The sequence below is a fragment of the Alosa pseudoharengus genome, unplaced genomic scaffold, assembly GCF_046254945.1.
Source record: "Alosa pseudoharengus isolate Yale_2024_CS ecotype anadromous, Long Island Sound unplaced genomic scaffold, YU_APseudo_1.1 YU_APseudo_1.1_scf_6, whole genome shotgun sequence".
NCBI lineage: Eukaryota > Metazoa > Chordata > Actinopteri > Clupeiformes > Clupeidae > Alosa > Alosa pseudoharengus.
In genome coordinates, this window is record NW_027468848.1 from 27,239,136 (window position 1) to 27,255,854 (window position 16,719).

The 16,719-nt window shown below is 40.6% G+C and overlaps 1 protein-coding gene across 1 annotated transcript; it reads left to right on the top strand.

The window, feature by feature from the left end:
* Positions 1-7,526: 7,526 nt before the first annotated feature.
* lman2lb (lectin, mannose-binding 2-like b) lies at positions 7,527-16,144 on the top strand. The gene is made up of 8 exons (XM_076270992.1): positions 7,527-7,722; positions 8,385-8,503; positions 9,074-9,191; positions 9,459-9,541; positions 12,811-12,972; positions 13,282-13,396; positions 14,924-15,046; positions 15,224-16,144. The coding sequence occupies exons 1-8, from the start codon at positions 7,527-7,529 to the stop codon at positions 15,367-15,369; spliced, it is 1,062 nt and encodes a 353-aa protein (XP_076127107.1). The 3' UTR covers positions 15,370-16,144.
* The last annotated feature ends 575 nt before the right edge of the window (positions 16,145-16,719 follow it).

Below are 16,719 nucleotides of genomic sequence, written 5' to 3' on the forward strand. Positions count from 1 at the left end.
AACCTTTGGATGGTATAAGTTCATCAAGAACCCTCAATCTAATGTCCTCATAGACTAATATGTGCATCATCTAACAGTATTTTATTTTCACAGTGTGCCTCTGCATTGTCTGAATTATTTTAGACCTTCAAAGTATCCGTATTCTATTTAAGCCAGATCTGTTTCTGATCTTTTCTGAGTCGGATGTTATTTGGGAGAGGAACTCATCAGTGATTGTGTGTCTCTGAGCTGTCCTCTCAGAGCTGATGTGGGAGCGGTCACCGCAACAGTCAACACTGAGGAGATGCTTGAAGCTGCGCGGGTCCGGGGTATCGTCTTACTTTGCGGTATCGATACTTTGCGGTATTTAATGTCTTACAAGACAGAATGAAAAATTGATGCTGGGATTGTTCTGCCTTTTGTTTGGCACACCACTGGGTCCACAGGGTCGTGGCTTTCTGGAATCAAATGTTGTCAAGACACTTCTATTTTGAGAGTGGATTTACCGATAAACATGCCTCAATGCTTGGACCCCTTCCACAGTATTGATAACCGCTACAAAGACACACTCTCTTCTTTCACCGATGCTTCACAGTTAGTCATGAGGAGCGTGCCATGATACAGACATACACTAACATGTATATTGAAAGTAATGGGTGTTTTTGTCAGCGCACTCAGGTAAAGGACATATTGATATTACTCACTACTTGTTGGCTAATTTAAAACACATGGGGACTTTCCTGCCAGTGCAAAAGGGGACTTACCAACCTCTCAACTTGTGGTGTGAAAATTGTGTTAACTTGTACACAGACCTTTATATCCACATTTCCTTGGATGAGTCATATCTTACCAGGAAGCTTTGCTGATGTGTTACGACCGTAGTGTTATAGAGATGGCAGGGCAGCAAAGATACTGATTTAACATTAAAATTGAGGCACTCGATACAAAAACTATTGTGTTTATAAAAACACAATTTCTGAACGTTTATTTGTTTGAATTCTGCTTTGTTTATACTGAAATCTAATAACCTTTGTACGCTATACAAAAGACTGTAACTTTATCATAAGTTGCGTTAGACTCTGATTTGACCCCTTAAGCACTTGACAAACATGCAAGTTTGCTGCGGTGAAGTCTCCATTTCACTCTACTGTTTGGCTGGTGGTGAAAAAGAGGTGGGTCCTCTACACTAGAATAAACTGTGCTCCAGTCTCAGCAGCCAAGAGACTCAGCATCTCCCTCTCTCCCTCTCACTGATGGAAATTGAGCAAATAAATAATCTGCATGGAGAGAATCAAAACCCAGCAAAGTTAGCTTTAATGTTAATGAGACCTATTGATTGCAGGCAGCCGTAAATATCGACAGGCCGATAATGGGTGAGTGGAGGCTTCCTTGGGGAGAATAAATCAGAACGTGAGTGAATAAGGGCCTTTTTTGTTCTTTTCTATTAGAGTGATGATGCTGAGACACATTCAAGGCATGTCCTGTTCACATGTACAATGTGTTGTATGTTGGTACTGTCGTATAGGCTACTGTTGTATACTATCTTATGTAATCTTTCATGTTGTTATGTAAAGACAAATGTGACAGTTGAGTCATGTGAAATAAGTTCACATGAATCTATGTAGGTCCAGAAATGCTACAGAACGTATATTCACCTAAGAAAATAGAAATCAGTGTAGGAATTCATGAAGGATGTTAATTGCAACTGCTTAGACACATGGACGGATTATGAACTTTCGGGCCCCTGATGGGCCCAGATTTATTAAGGGCCCCCCACTAATTGTCGCATATGTGGGAGGGGGGGGGGGGGTTAGGAGTCCTCCCGCCAATTTTTTTTAATTTGTTTGATGTGATTTCCTGTATTCTGGTGCATTTTGGGGATGGCCAATACTTTAATTCAATCAGATTCATAGCCTACATCCTGATTTGTTGATATTAAGGCAGTGATTCCATGCAAAGGCTTGGGCTTCAGGGCCCCCTGACCCCTTGGGCCCCTAGGCCTGGGCCCGGTAGGCCCGTGCAGTAATCCATCCCTGCTTAGACAGCTACCATTTATGAGGCAGCGTTCCTTGAATCTGTATTGCAGAGCTGCATGAAAACATCAAGGACTCACTGCAGAAAATCCCAAAAAGCCTTTAGCGAGAGTTTAGCAATGGAGAAACCACTATTGAGTGTATTTAGTATAGGACAAGTACTGGTGTGAAATATTGATTTGAGAGCTCAAATAACAGCAGCACTAATAGAGATTGGTTAAGAAGTATCTGATTCAATTAAGAAGATGTGCTTTTCCTGAGCTTTTTTTTGCACCCCCTCACAATTTTGTCAGCACAAAGGCAACGGAAGGGTAAGACACATTAAGGATGCCGTTACACAAAGAGCCGCTTATCTGTCTTCCCCTTCACCGTCCCGGCCACACTCACTCAATGCCTCCCATTGGGAACGGTGTGAATATTTATGTCCAAAGGTGTTTCTCGGCTCTTAATGCCTGCTGTCTCCCATAAGATAAACAGGACAGTTATTGCCACTGTAAGAGGCTATGGATTTGAGGCGGCTTGATCTGCCAGGGAAAGCATTAGGGCCTCTTCATTATCTAATTATTTACAGGTGGATAATAGATAGATGCGAGGTGTGTGAATTAAGGCCGCTCAGACTTGACACACACCGCTTTTCTTTATAGAGCACATTTCAGCAAACTGCTAAAGGTGCAAAATTAAAACACAACACTCATAGTGTCAGCTAATTAAATATTGTGTGTTTCTTTTAGAGCTTCAGACAAGAGCTTAACTTGAATTCATTATGTACAATCTTGAAAATGAGGGTGTAAAGCATTTTTATCCTTCCTTTTTATTTAGTTTGGAGTAAATAAGTTTAGGTAATATTTCACCAAGCTCTTTTGTGAATAAGTTACTCACCAACATACTCAAATATCATCAAGTACATTAAAAGCGAGTTTTAAATTACTCTCCATTAACCATATTTGTAGTTTAAATATGTTTTGCACTTTAAACTTTAAAGGCTTGCTGCTGCCATCAATCACATATAATGCCAGAAAATCATCTTTTGTCATGCGGCATTTTGAAATAAAACAGATGTAGATTAGCATAAAGGGTAAATCACTGAGGACCCAGGACTACAGTTCAACATTTGACATGCACCAGCAAAACAGTGTGCAGACAGTGTTGAAGACATGAAAACAATTGTACTCTCTCACTGGCTAAACAAACTCCTTTTCCTGTCAATGAAGAAGGTGGATGACACAGAGGTACACTGGCACCACAGACAGAATGCCCAGCAGTGTACAAGATGTTTCGAATTACAGCTGTCCTGTCAAAGTCCCAGACTCACCCCCACCCCATTTCATCCCCCAACTCCCCTTCTCAGCGTAAGTAATCTCCTCCCACGGGACATCTGTCAGGCAAACGGAAATGCTGGTGACAAAAACGAAACTTGCCCCATCTAAAACGCACGATCTACAGGGGGCTTTGCACCTTCTCTGCCCCCTCCATGGCCAGCCCTCCACAGACAGCAATAAGCACCCAGGCTGGGTAAACTGGACTTGTTGTTAGTCCTCTCAGGACCATCTGTGAAAGCCTGTGGCGCCAATTATCAGTCAATAGCTTCGTTAATTTATCATGGTGGTCCGGCGTCACCCTCTCTGTGAAATTAGACATCAGCAGAGAGGGGGAGGAAGGAGTATGGATCGAGAAGGAAGTGCTTGTCTTGTTCTGTCTTAATAATTACACACAATTCATGTCCCTTTAATGCAACCTGTGGCAAGATGAAGATGTAGGCTCTTCAGATGTGCCATCTGGTGAATTGTTCTTCAAGAACTTTGCTCTTGAATTTGTATTTTGTTTTCATTTTATTGTGATCTTAAAAGAGGTGTTTGTATAAGCAGTTCCATAAACTATAAGAAATGTTTTTATCCAGTAGAGGGGATAATATCTTTCAGAGCCAAATACATTTAGTCAATAATTTATAACTACTATATTATCTATACAAACTATAATTTTTTTCACTCACTTTTAGAGTTTCTTGTTAGAAGTTTTTTGTGCATGATAATGATGATAGTCAGCCTAATCATTTAGAATATGCTATAAAAATCAAGCTGATGAAGTAAAAACAGTGCAAATAAAAACCATTAAAAAAGAAAGAACTGAGTGTGTGGACTTCTTGTCAGTATTTGATTCACCGTCCAGCACTTAGAAAGTGCACACTGACCTCTTACCTGAGGCAATGTCGGAAAGAAAAACATAATAGGCAAATAATTCCCGCAACCCCCCCATGACACCTAATGTAAAAATGCACACGTCATTTTTTTCCATCTAAGTAATTTTTCATATTTTTTAAATTAAGACACGACAGGGAGAGCAAGCACTGAACTTCAGTACACCACTGCAATGCCCTCTAGAGTGTGTTTGCAGAAACAACTGCAACACATGTATCAATCCCATTTTCTTTATCACCCTGTATATGAGCTGTGATGTGAACACAAATTATAGAGGGTGTAAATTACATCAAAAATATATCACAAAACCAAATATATGAATGGTGAAAAAAATGGCTTACCTTATCAAGAATTGCTTTGTTGGCTCTAATCAGGCTTGGCTTTGCAACCTGTTGGCTCATTACATCACTTGTTTGATCTGTAATATTAGGCCTATTTTTGTATTGTTTGTGTAACAGTTACACAAATTACAAAAGACAAAAGCAATGGTCTACAGTTAAATGTCACTGTCATGCATAAAGAGTGGAGAAAACTGTGGTAAATTCTTTTCCAGAAACACACTGCTTTGAGTGTGGGAAAAAGAAGTGAAAACTGAGGTAGAAAGGTAACTTGAACTAGTGTGAATAGATTCATTGTCTACGGCATAATCAGCCGTGACAGCTTGGGCGTGAACAGATGAACATCATTATCGCCCTAAAGAGCCCATCAAAATCAATGCCACACTGCAGTCAGACTTAGTGTCTGAGGCTCTGAGGTGTCATGCCACTGTATACAGTTTCACAGAGCTGTCAGGGGAGCATGATAGTTACACTAATGCCCAGGGTAATTCAGCCAGTTGCCATAATTTGAAAGGAAAGGCAAGATTAACAACTGTTGTGTTTTCTCGCCTAAAGTGTCAAGTTGGTTGGTGTATTGTGACAAATCTGTATTTCTCAAATAATTTCTTAAAAGCAGTTGCGCCTTTGAGCATCAACGCAACGTACATTGTTGTTCTTAATCATTACTAGGCCTACTCCCTTTATGGCATTTGTTTTGCCAATCTGCAAAAAATTCTTACCAATAGCTTTTTTACTATGTGTTCCTATAGGTGCCTAGTAACACCACCCTATTTATCCATGGTTAAATCCTCTGGGAAACGCCTGGAGAGCCAATCAAGTTTTGGGTACAAGGGTCTGGGTGAAAATAATGAAAACTTTTTTTTTTTTTTACCAATATTAGCTTTTGAGATGTCTGACTAGGGTTTTTTTAGGGATGCTGAATCTATCCCAGCCATTAGTGTTGAGTAAAAATGACTCCAAGTCTATAACAAATGGTTTTATTGAAGTCCAAAACAAAACTTCCTTAATCAGTTTAAAATGTAACAAACCTCATCCAACTCCCTGCACTCCCTCCTGTTATCATCTGGCTGATTGATGTTCTGGCAAGAGTTACCATGATCCACAAGCAAAAATACACTTGACTTCTTGCTTTTTACAGCAGCACCTGAGAGTGTCACAGTCCCCTGCACAGTTGCAGCTGACAAACTTCAGAAGGTAGTCCTGTGCAGTGGGATCTGTTGTAGGGACGAGCGCATAAACGTGTTCTCCTTGTTTCTATCCATACTCAAGGACATCTGGTGGACTTTGTAGCAGTAGCCAATCTCTGGTCTGGATAGGGCTGGGACAACGCGTCGACGTAATCGATTACTTCGACGCAAAAAATACGTCGACGCAAAATATGCGCGTCGATTTGTCAGACCCAAAACGCGTGCTGACAAATATTTTGAATTGTACACCTTCAGTGTTTCCCATACGTTGACTAATCTGTGGTGGGGCGCCACGAACTCAAAACCGGTCGTCACACATTGATGTTCTATGTATGTACTATTTAAATTAAAGATAAGATAAAATCCTTTCATTGAGCTGCACTTTTACGCACGCAGCCTTTCCCTGCCCCGCCCGCTCTCTCTCGTAACGAGCCCGCTGCCCCTCCTCTGCACGTGCATTTAACACAAAATATTCACGATTGTTGAAGGATTGTTGTTGCCACGTAGAAGCATTGCATAGAACACGGCTGGCTAAATTGCTATTAAATCCGCTTAGCATCATGACCATGCTGTGCAAATTTGTTCAAAACTGCTGCAGTCAAGTTAACTCTGCTAAGGTCTCATCACAACATAGTAGGCTTAGGCTAGCCTACATTGAGGAGACCAAACTAAGTTAAGTTATGCAATCAAGCAGTATCTCAAAGCTAACGTTAGAATACTGTTCGGATGTCAAGTTTAGCATGCTTACTTACATCTGCTTGTCAATTTCGTTACTCATGTAGGGCTCATTTTATTGACACTGAATGTTTGCAAAATCCCAATGTAAATGGAAAAGTGTTTTCCAAGACTCAAAAGTGCTTGTCCCAAGGAGAAGTAGGCTACGAACCGTTATTTGAACTAACTACGTTATGAATTGCATTCACAAATCAGCAGCGTTTTAACGGTGTTAATGTTAATTGCAGGGATTTCCTCACGAACGTCGTCTTAAAGTGACAGGCACTCAATTAGACCTACTGAACTGAAATGAATGCTACCTCTGACTAAGAATGCATTACTTTGCACTTGTATAGTCTTTTATTTTGGAATCTTAAGAGCAATAAACATATATTCCAATGTTAAGGAATTCATGTTTTTTTCATTCAGATATGTAAATCAACATGTGTAAGTTGCTATTAGTCAATTAATGGGGAGATAATCGATAATCGAATCGAATCGAAATCGAATCGGACTGAAAAAATTAATCGTTAGATTAATCGATGCATCGAAAAAATAATCGCTAGATTAATCGTTTAAAAAATAATCGTTTATCCCAGCCCTAGGTCTGGAGATATACCCGCAGAGAGTGCTGTGCTGCAGCTAGTCGGAGGTAGGCTTGATACTATGAGTTTAAAATGTTGTGGCTCACTGTCCACCCTCCACGTTGGACACTATTTTCACACACACACACACACACACTACATCATGGAGCTGATGGATGTTAGAGACCTTGCTCTCCTCCTTCCATTTCAGGATGCCCCGATGAGGATGCCCTGATGCTCAATCATTCAGTATAGGCTACCTTCTGTCCTCCACAAATTCTAATGAATTCTAAAGAACTACAGGCTATTAGTTATAATGGCAGACGTAGGCTGTATGGCTTAGGGATACATTCACCTCTTTTGGTTTAAGGCGCATTGGCATCTATAGCACGGCATCCAACGTTTGTTTCATTTGCATAAACCTGCGCGGATAATACTCATTCGCTCGTTTGCCCATGTCTTCGAGAACACACCCAAGATTTGTGGGAGGAGCAACATGGCCGCCTCAATGAACAAGTTTCAGCTGAGTAGTTTTCCCGTGCCAAATATAGTTTTTAGTATGAGGAATGACGCTATGAAGCTCTTTCTACTTACGTTTTTACTCTTTCTGACGAGTCGGTGTCAGGGTGACGATGGCTATGAGTCGGATGACTTTCTCAAGAGGGAATATTCACTTACAAAACCCTATCAAGGTAAGTTAGCTATTAGCTAAGTGACTAAGTTAGCTAACTTTAGCAAATCACAGACGTAACGTAACTCCTCTAGAAGCTATTGTTAAACCAGAGGCCAAAGACATATCTGTGTGAACTACAATGACAGTTGCGTGTCACAACATAGATCCATTTGTTGATAACGGACATATTGCAGTTCATAAAATAGTCGTTTCACATACGGTAAAATAGTTAACAGCCGCACTCCATGACATGTATTCAGCTAGCTAAGCTAGCTAACTGGGCAAATCTGTACTAGCTATGTTAGCCAAATTGCTAGCTAACAGGTCTGACTCTGAACTGACAGGTTGCGCTGTCATTTACTATTTTTTTTAACTGCCTAACTCATTTGTTCTAATAGACAACTGCCAAAAGAAAAGGCAGCAGAGCAACCTGCCATTATCAGAAATGCAGCAAGTCATAAAGTAAATAATCTCGGCAATATGATACATTGTCATATTCTCGTTATGGCGAAATGCTGTTTCTCGGAACATTTTAAGTTTCCTATGTGGTAACCGGTTTTTTACAATAACAGCAGTCTGTCCAAGCCTTCACATAAGGTAATTGAAGTAATTTCTGTCTGTGATAACCACTCATACATTAATTCTTAGTTTTAACCTTGAACATGTCTTTATTCTTTACAGGTGTGGGGTCCTCCAGTTCGTCCCACTGGGACTTGATGGGTACGGCAATGGTTACACCTGATCATGTGAGGCTCACCCCGGACCTTCAAAGCAGAATTGGAGCAGTTTGGGGCAGACTAGTGAGTAGTAGCCTAATATGACAGTCTTTGTACAATCAAGATGTACAGTATAGAACCTTATAATATCACGTTTCATACCACACTAGCATCTCACAAAAGAATGTAAGTCCAACCAGAACATCAGCATCAGTGGCCTGTCATAGCTCGCAGTCGTCAGTGTCACAAAATGTTGCAATTTTTGTATTGCAACATCACCTCAAATAGCCTGCCTTTTGAGTCATCTCCGAAGTTCTTTAGCCAGTTTGGAGGAAGGTCTTACATACATTTTACAAAACAGATTTAAGCTTACTTACTTGATTTTGTGACAAAAGTTTGAATGATGTGGAAAACCTAGGTTATTTTACACTTGCTAGTGTGCTTACCACCACCTCATGTTCAGTCTTTGATTTACTTCAAAGTGCTCCAAGCTTTCTTGCCCACTCTTATAGCACAATATTGCTAAGGCGATGGATTCAATGTATTTATTTGTAAGCATTGGCAAACTATTTTCCTCTTGTGTCCTGGTACAAAGGAAACTGATGTAATGAACGTATTTAATGCAATATTATTCCGGTCTGTCTGATTCCACAGCCCTTTTTCTTGCGTGACTGGGAGCTACATGTGCATTTTAAAATTTCTGGCCAAGGCAAGAAGAACCTGAATGGTGATGGAATGGCTCTGTGGCTAACCAAAGAGAGAATGCAGCATGGTAAGGATCCTACACCCTAGCCACTACTGAATGAATTTTTACTCTTTTCAAGTTATTCTTCTTTTCAATGATAGAGACATTTTGTGCTAAGCAATCTGAAAATAAAGACACAGTTGGTTTTCTAAAATAAAAAGATTGTTTAATATAGATTAACAAACTACAGATAACATTGCCGATTACAAATTACATTTGTATAATTTTGCCTTCATATTTACTCAAGGGACATTTATCAGATTACGAATACTTACAGAGTGCTTGTTATTGTAGGTCCAGTGTTTGGGAATATGAACCACTTCACTGGGCTTGGTGTGTTTATAGACACGTATCCCAACGAGGACAAGAGTCATGAGGTAGGTCCAGCTTGTGTCTGTTGGCCCTGTGGTGGTGATGGCGCTCGCTCGCCAGTAGGAACAGAAAGTGATTTGAACAGTGATAAGAAATTGAGACATTGTCATTTGACACTCCATGTGAGAAAAGACCACTGGAGAGTGCTGTTTAGCCAAGTATAGAGCCCCAAGTGAATGAATTCAGGAAAGAAGGGCCAAACCGCAAATGTTTTTATAAATACTTTGAGATTAAGTTATTATATAGATATTAAAGCAAGGTGTTTTTTTGTTTGTTTTTTTTATGTTTTTTTTTGTGTGTTTCTTTTTTTCTGTTGATATGATATGACACCTGGGGCAGCACTTTGAGCAATATTGCTGGGCAACCACATAACCAGTTCCATGTGCTCTGATTAGATGATAAGGACAATTTGCCTACTGATTATTTAAATGAGAATTCCGGTGTGATATTGACCTAAAGTGTGTTGAAACATGACACCGAGTGTGAACGTATGTCTCATAGCTCATCTCGGCTGGTCCCCTGCACTCCGAAATCTGCATTTTCAAAGGGGGTGCCTCGGGCATCGGCCAGCCATGTAAATAAATCACTGTTTGGGTGTTTCACACATCTGGTTGTTTCCGTTGCAGCAACTGGAATCCAAATGGTGTAAAACAGTGATTTATTTGCATGGCTAGGCCGATGCCCGAGGCACCCCCTTTGAAAACCTGTTGGTAGCATCGGCTAACTAGCGCCAGATTTCGGAGTGCAGGGGACAAGCCGAGATGAGCTATGAGACATACGTTCACACTCTGTATCATGTTTCAACACACTTTAGGTCAATATCACACCGGAATTCTCTTTTAAGTTAATCAGAAAATTAATTGTTGTCCAATATCAATAAGAACATGCCCGGTCAAAAATACAGAGGATAATTGCTTGCAACATTGCTCAAAAAGTTGCCTTGTGTAAAACATTTTTGCACAAGGGGGTCAGATAGGTATTGTGTGCAGGGTGCTTGCGCAAGTCTTGAAAGTCTTAATAAGTATGGAATTTTGAAACACTGTTTTCCAGACCTTGAAAAGTCTTGAATTTTGTGTGAAAGTCTTAATAAAGTATGGAAAAAATGTATGGTAGAATCTTACAGTATGCTCAAAGGCATTGTGAAATGAGAAATAGGAAGGTAGGCTATAAAACTATAATTTTACTAACTGGTCACGTACTGTATTAGCCTAATGGGATGATATCCAATCAACGCTTGCTTAGCCTAGTCTGGCACCTTTTCGTCACTGCTGAGGTCTATTGACACATAGCTAGCCTAGTGGTCAACAGAAATGGGTCGTTGCGTGTTTTTGAATTTATGGCTGGATTTGAAGTTAAATGAAATAAAAAATTAGAGTCTTTGCCATACTGTACAGTTTATTTTTTGTTCTAACCAAGTGCGCTAGGTCAAATGTATATATGCACTTTTGTGAGTGTTGTGATACAGCTTGTTCAGAAGTTAAAATGAGATAACATAAAGATAAGTTCAGTCATGTCAAGGACAGAAAAAATTAGATGTGAGTGAGACTGAATTCTACGGTAACACTTTACTTGACGGGTGAGTTCTTAACACATTCATAGCAGCTGTCATAAACTTCACATAAAGCATTCATGACTGTTTCATGAGACATGACTCAACATTCATACCAAACCTTTCATGAACGTGGAAGACAGAACGACGACAACTCGTCAAAATAAAAGTCCATCAATCGCAAAGCAGCATTGCCGTTTTTGTTCCAAACCTCTTACCTGACCATGTCACATCTGAGTCAATGGGCTAGTCCAGTGCCAAAAAGACAGAACATGGTCAAGCAAATAATTTTTGTTTCATAAAAATGTATTTGTTTTATGATGTAACCTTTGCAGATAATTTCTCATCTTTTGCTACTGGGAATGTCCAACCATTCCAGGTTACACAAATACAAGTCGAATGTAGGCTAGTTTGCCTCCCAGTGTTAAACTCAGTGATTACAAATACTTCACAACTTGTATAGTAAAGTGACATTCAATGTAGACTTCATAAGATATTCATGAAATATTTACAAAAACGGCAATGCTGCTTTGCGATTGATGGACTTTTATTTTGACAAGTTTTCGTCGTTCTGTCTTCCACATTCATGAAAGGTTTGGTATGAATGTTGAGTCATGTCTCATGAAACAGTCATGAATGCTTTATGTGCAGTTTATGACAGCTGCTATGAATGTGTTATGAACTCACCCGTCAAGTAAAGTGTTACCGATAGTTTTTGTGACACTTGTTTGATGTGAAATTCATGTACTTGTGATTTTCATGTTTTGAAACATTTTCATCAGTAAAAGCATAATTTACTGTGAATAATGCATTTGTTCATTGAATTCTAGCCTATAAAAATTAAATTTCTAATAAACACAGTTGGGACAATCTCAACCAATGAAGTAGGAAGTAGGCACACAAGTATACAAGTACATAAAGTTAAGGTCTTGAGAAAAAAAAATCCAGTTTTAAAAAAGTCTGGAAAAAGTCTGGAATTTTAATTTGGAAAAAGAGCAAGCACCCTGTGTGTGATATGTCCATATTTTTATTAGATAGATAAGAGTAGAGGGCTATTTTAGCTCCATTAAACCTGCCGAAAAATACCTGGAAGATCTGAGAAGAACAGTTGATATTCTGGAACAAAAAATTCCAAATCCTTCATAGAAGCCCTCTGAGCCGCACTTGTTCATGTTTTCTTGTGCTGTTCTTTCCTACGCCTTCTCTGGAGACAGGCACAGATAGCCTCACCTGGGACACAGGAAGGTCATCTCAGAGTCAGTCTGCTCCCACCCTCCCACAGTTATCCTCCCATCCTAGTTGCACTAGGTCGTCTGTGTGTTCGGCACTTAGGTAGTTAATTAGCACATGTACAGTATGTGAGGTGTTTGATTACTTGTATCATTCAAACAGTTAAATTGTAGTCTTTATACATGCCTTGTTTTTTACATACATTTTTGTCATTGAACTTCATTAAGCTTTTAGTATTAGCAAACTCAAACTATGTGCTTGTAACATCATTTAGCACTTTAGTATATTGAAATGCATTGGTTAGTTACTGATGTAATTTGCCTGCTTCTTTGCCTTTCCATCTCTCTCTTTCTCTCTTTTTTTCATTCTTTCTTTCTTTCTCTCTTTTTTCTTTCTTTCTTTCTCTTTCTTTCTTTCTTTCTTTCTTTCTTTCTTTCTTTCTTTCTCTCTCTTTCTTAACACTCTCGCTCTCTCTCTCTCCTCTACTCCTCCCAGAGAGTGTATCCATACATTTCAGTGATGGTGGGAAATGGTACTCTGTCATATGATCACGACCGCGATGGCAGGCCCACAGAACTGGGTGGATGTACAGCCCTTGTGCGCAACGTCAACCACGACACAATCATCCTCCTTCGATACATGAGGAACAGACTGACTGTAAGACATCAGGACGACTCTAATCAATATTCACTCATGCCATTTACGCACATTCCATTAACAGATGTGTTTTTCCAAAGACTCCTAATGGAATACCTACTTGGTATATGTGGCCCCTTGCTTTGATACTTGAGTCATACAGTCCTACCTATATAGTTATATAGTTTGGTAGGATAATCAATTTCACAACATGCCCCTTGCTGAAACATTTTCAGAATTTAATCAACAATGTGGTGCTAGAGTTGCTATACTTCTCTGACTGTGTGTTCGCTGGTTATACCCAACAACACTGTTGTATCTTTGTTGCAGTTGATGATGGATATTGATGGGAAGCGAGAGTGGCGGGAGTGTCTGGACGTACCAGGGGTGCATATGCCGGTGGGGTACTACTTCGGGGCCTCTTCAGCAACAGGAGATTTATCAGGTACTCGCTTGTGGAAACACAACCCTTAATGAGCTCAACAGATGCACTGATTCACTACTTCCAAAAGACCCACTCCAGAAATTTTAGGAGTTTTTAGGGGACAAAGTATATCATATGATGTTTTTTTCATGAAAGTGATGCTGATATGCCCTGAAAACGGCTTGTATGTATCTACACCCTCTGCCCGTCTCCATCCCTGCCCACAACTCCACCCCCTGCCTGTAGCTGGAGCTCCCCATAGCTTCATGATTTGAACAAGTCCACCCTGCACAGTGTACTGTGGCTTGAATTCAGTCCATGGGGGCCGCAGACAGTTTGACCAATGACCCACATGCACTGAATTCAAGCCATAGTACACTGAAGACAGTAAAGCATGGTGGTGCACAATTCATGTTATGGAGATGTTTCTCATACTGTGGTGTTGGACCTATTTATCGCACACCAGAGATCATGGATCAGTTTCAATACATCAAAATATTTGAAAAGGTCATGTTGTCTTATGCTGAAGAGGAAATGCCTTTGAAATGGGTGTTTCAACAAGACAATGACCCAAAACACACCAGTAAGCGAGCAAAGTCTTGGTTCCAGACTAACAAGATTGACATTATGGAGTGGCCAGCCTGATCCCCAGACCTCAATCCTATAGAAAACTTGTGGAGTGACATCAAAAATGCTGTTTCTGAGGCAAAACCCAGAAATGCAGAGGAATTGTGGAATGTAGTTCAATCGTCCAATCACAGGTGCCAGTAGTTGGTTGACTCCATGCAACACAGATGTGAAGCAATTCTCAGAAATAATGGTAATGCAACTAGATATTAGTGCAGTGATTCAAAGTAAAGCAAAATCTTGAGACATAGTAGGCCTTATCCCTTAAAATAAAGGATTTTTAACTTTTTTCATCAACATCAGTGTGCCTCGGATTTTTAAGACTACCACCTTCAACAAGGAACCTTTGGGGCCTTCACACTTTGGGGATAGTCACAAGCTAAAAATCTTGAGACATTTTTCAGTTTATTCAGTAAATGTTTGAGTTTGTAAAGAAAAATGCAAACACTGCTATTTTTTTGAACAGCCTAACTTTCTGTAAAGGTATAACACAAACTTGATCAATTTGTTTTGATCAAATGTTTTGATTTGAAATTGAATGTGCAGTGTTCCCAATGCATTGATATTATGGAATTAACAGCTATTCTAAGGATTTTGAGCTTTATTAAAACAAAATTAAACACACTGCTATTATTCTGCACACAACTGTACTTGAGAAGTGTGGTAGGAGGACTTATTTCTAGGCTACTGTTAGTAGTGCACGTCCGTTGGGTTAACCACTCATCCAGAGTTGACTTGTTCAGCTTTTCCTCGGCTTAGCCACAGTCCTCTCCGAAAGGCTGGTGAATGACAGTCATTGGTGAACCATCTACAGACTGTGCTGACACTGCCAGAAACGGTCCCCATGACTTGTCACCAACAAACTATGTTTTTATTTATTTATTTTTGTTACCATACCAATCCAGTCTCCATTCTCTGCAGATAACCATGACCTAATCTCCATGAAGCTCTACCAGTTGACCGTGGAGCGAAGCGCCCAGGAAGAGGAGGAGGCCCAGCAGGAAGTGACCATCCCCAGCGTCGACCACATGGACCTTCCCAAGGGTAAGACAGAGGAGTCTGCCCAAAGGCTAGATCAGATCATCCCTTCTCAGTTAGCTCCCTATTTTAACATTATTAAATATTAAAACATGTCAGAATACAGAGGACTCATAAGGGATCAATGGGCTTGTAAAGAGCAGCACACAGTATTAATGTTTGGTTGTGTCTCCCTGTCTGTAGTGGATGTTGAGGAGGAGGAGGGCATGGGCCCCGTCGGACGCTTCTTTGCCTTCCTGATCTCCGTGCTGGGCCTGTGTGTGCTGGCTGTAGTGGGCGTTGTGCTGCACGGCCGCTGGAAGGACAGGAGCCGCAAACGCTTCTACTGATGCGCTGACGCAGGCATAAATCTAGGGTGTGTGTGTGTGTGTGTGTGTCTGTGTGTGTGTGTGTGGGAGAGAAAGGGGTGGGAGAAAGGGAGAAAGAAGGTGTGAGTGAGAGAGAGCCTGCGAGAGAGAGAGACTGTGTGTGTGAGAGAGTTGGAGGATGACAATAAGCATCAGTGGTGTGTTTGCTGTGAGCTAGTTGGTGAGACCAATGCCACCCCCATCCACCGCCCATCCTATCTAAAACTATGCTCCACCCTGAAGCCTTCACAGTACCTCATTCTCACAGCCAGCTGAACGTGCCACCGGGCGAGCGCCTCGCCATTTGGTCATGAAGGACTTAGCTGATCAAACAAACGCACCGTTCGGAGCCTGCCCCAAGTCCGCTTGTGAAGAGTATTGAACTGTGACTAAATGCAGATAGATCTTTGAAACTTTACCAAGTTTTCCCCTTTGAGCGGCCTGGTGAATGCTGTATTAATGCACTGGACTTGGACTGTGTGTGGTTCCTTGGGAGGCACAGAATTGATTTCTGCACTGACATTCAGCAGAAGATCAGATGAGTGAAAAGAAGAAGATGGTCACCAAAACATTGTTTTTTTTTTAATCACTCAGCCTTTTCTACTAAAAAGCTTAACCCAGTCCTGGCCTGTCTATGGCAGCATGTTGCTCTACACCTCCAGAGTTTTGTGTGTGTGTGTGTGTGTGTGTGTGTGTGTGTGTGTGTGTGTGTGTGTGTGTGTGTGTGTGTGTGTGTGTGTGTGTGTGTGTGTGTGTGTGTGTGTGTGTGTGTGTGTGTGTGTGTGTGTGTGTGTGTGTGTGTGTGTGTGTGTGTGTGTGTGTGTGTGTGTGTGTGTGTGTGTGTGTGTGTTAAATGAAAGTGGTGTGATGAAGACATGTTGCCAACATCATCATCATGGTCATCAGTATGCTCACTGTATGAAATCAACTGTAATGTGAAGAGATAATGTGTGCGTCCGTGGTGAGGGCTGAAGTCTTATTTATCAATTAATCAAATGTAGTACAATTGTGTTCTAGTGTCCCAACAATTGTGTGCATGTGTGTGTATGAATTAGACGTCTAGGCAGTTCAGGTACTGAACAAGTGGCCTATACAATAGACTGTCTGTGAATGCTGATCTTTGTCTTTGTACTTGATTTTGAAGTCCTTGTCCTAGTCCTACATAATTGTCCAAGCCTAGTTTCTTGACAAAACATGCTGGCTGTTTACATTCAAATCAAGCAAAGAATGAATTCATCATAAAAAGTGTGAGAACATTATATTCAGTCAGATATACAATTCAATGCAATCTTGGCCAAAACAAAATCTGTGACTTGCGCTGTTTTGTTATTT

Excerpts from the sequence above, each read along its gene's own strand:
- lman2lb (XM_076270992.1), top strand. The coding sequence starts at position 7,527 with ATGGCCGCCTCAATGAACAAGTTTCAGCTGAGTAGTTTTCCCGTGCCA. Across the intron at positions 7,723-8,384 it reads ACTTACAAAACCCTATCAAG|GTGTGGGGTCCTCCAGTTCG; the intron begins GTAAGTTAGCTA and ends TATTCTTTACAG. Across the intron at positions 13,397-14,923 it reads AGCAACAGGAGATTTATCAG|ATAACCATGACCTAATCTCC; the intron begins GTACTCGCTTGT and ends CATTCTCTGCAG.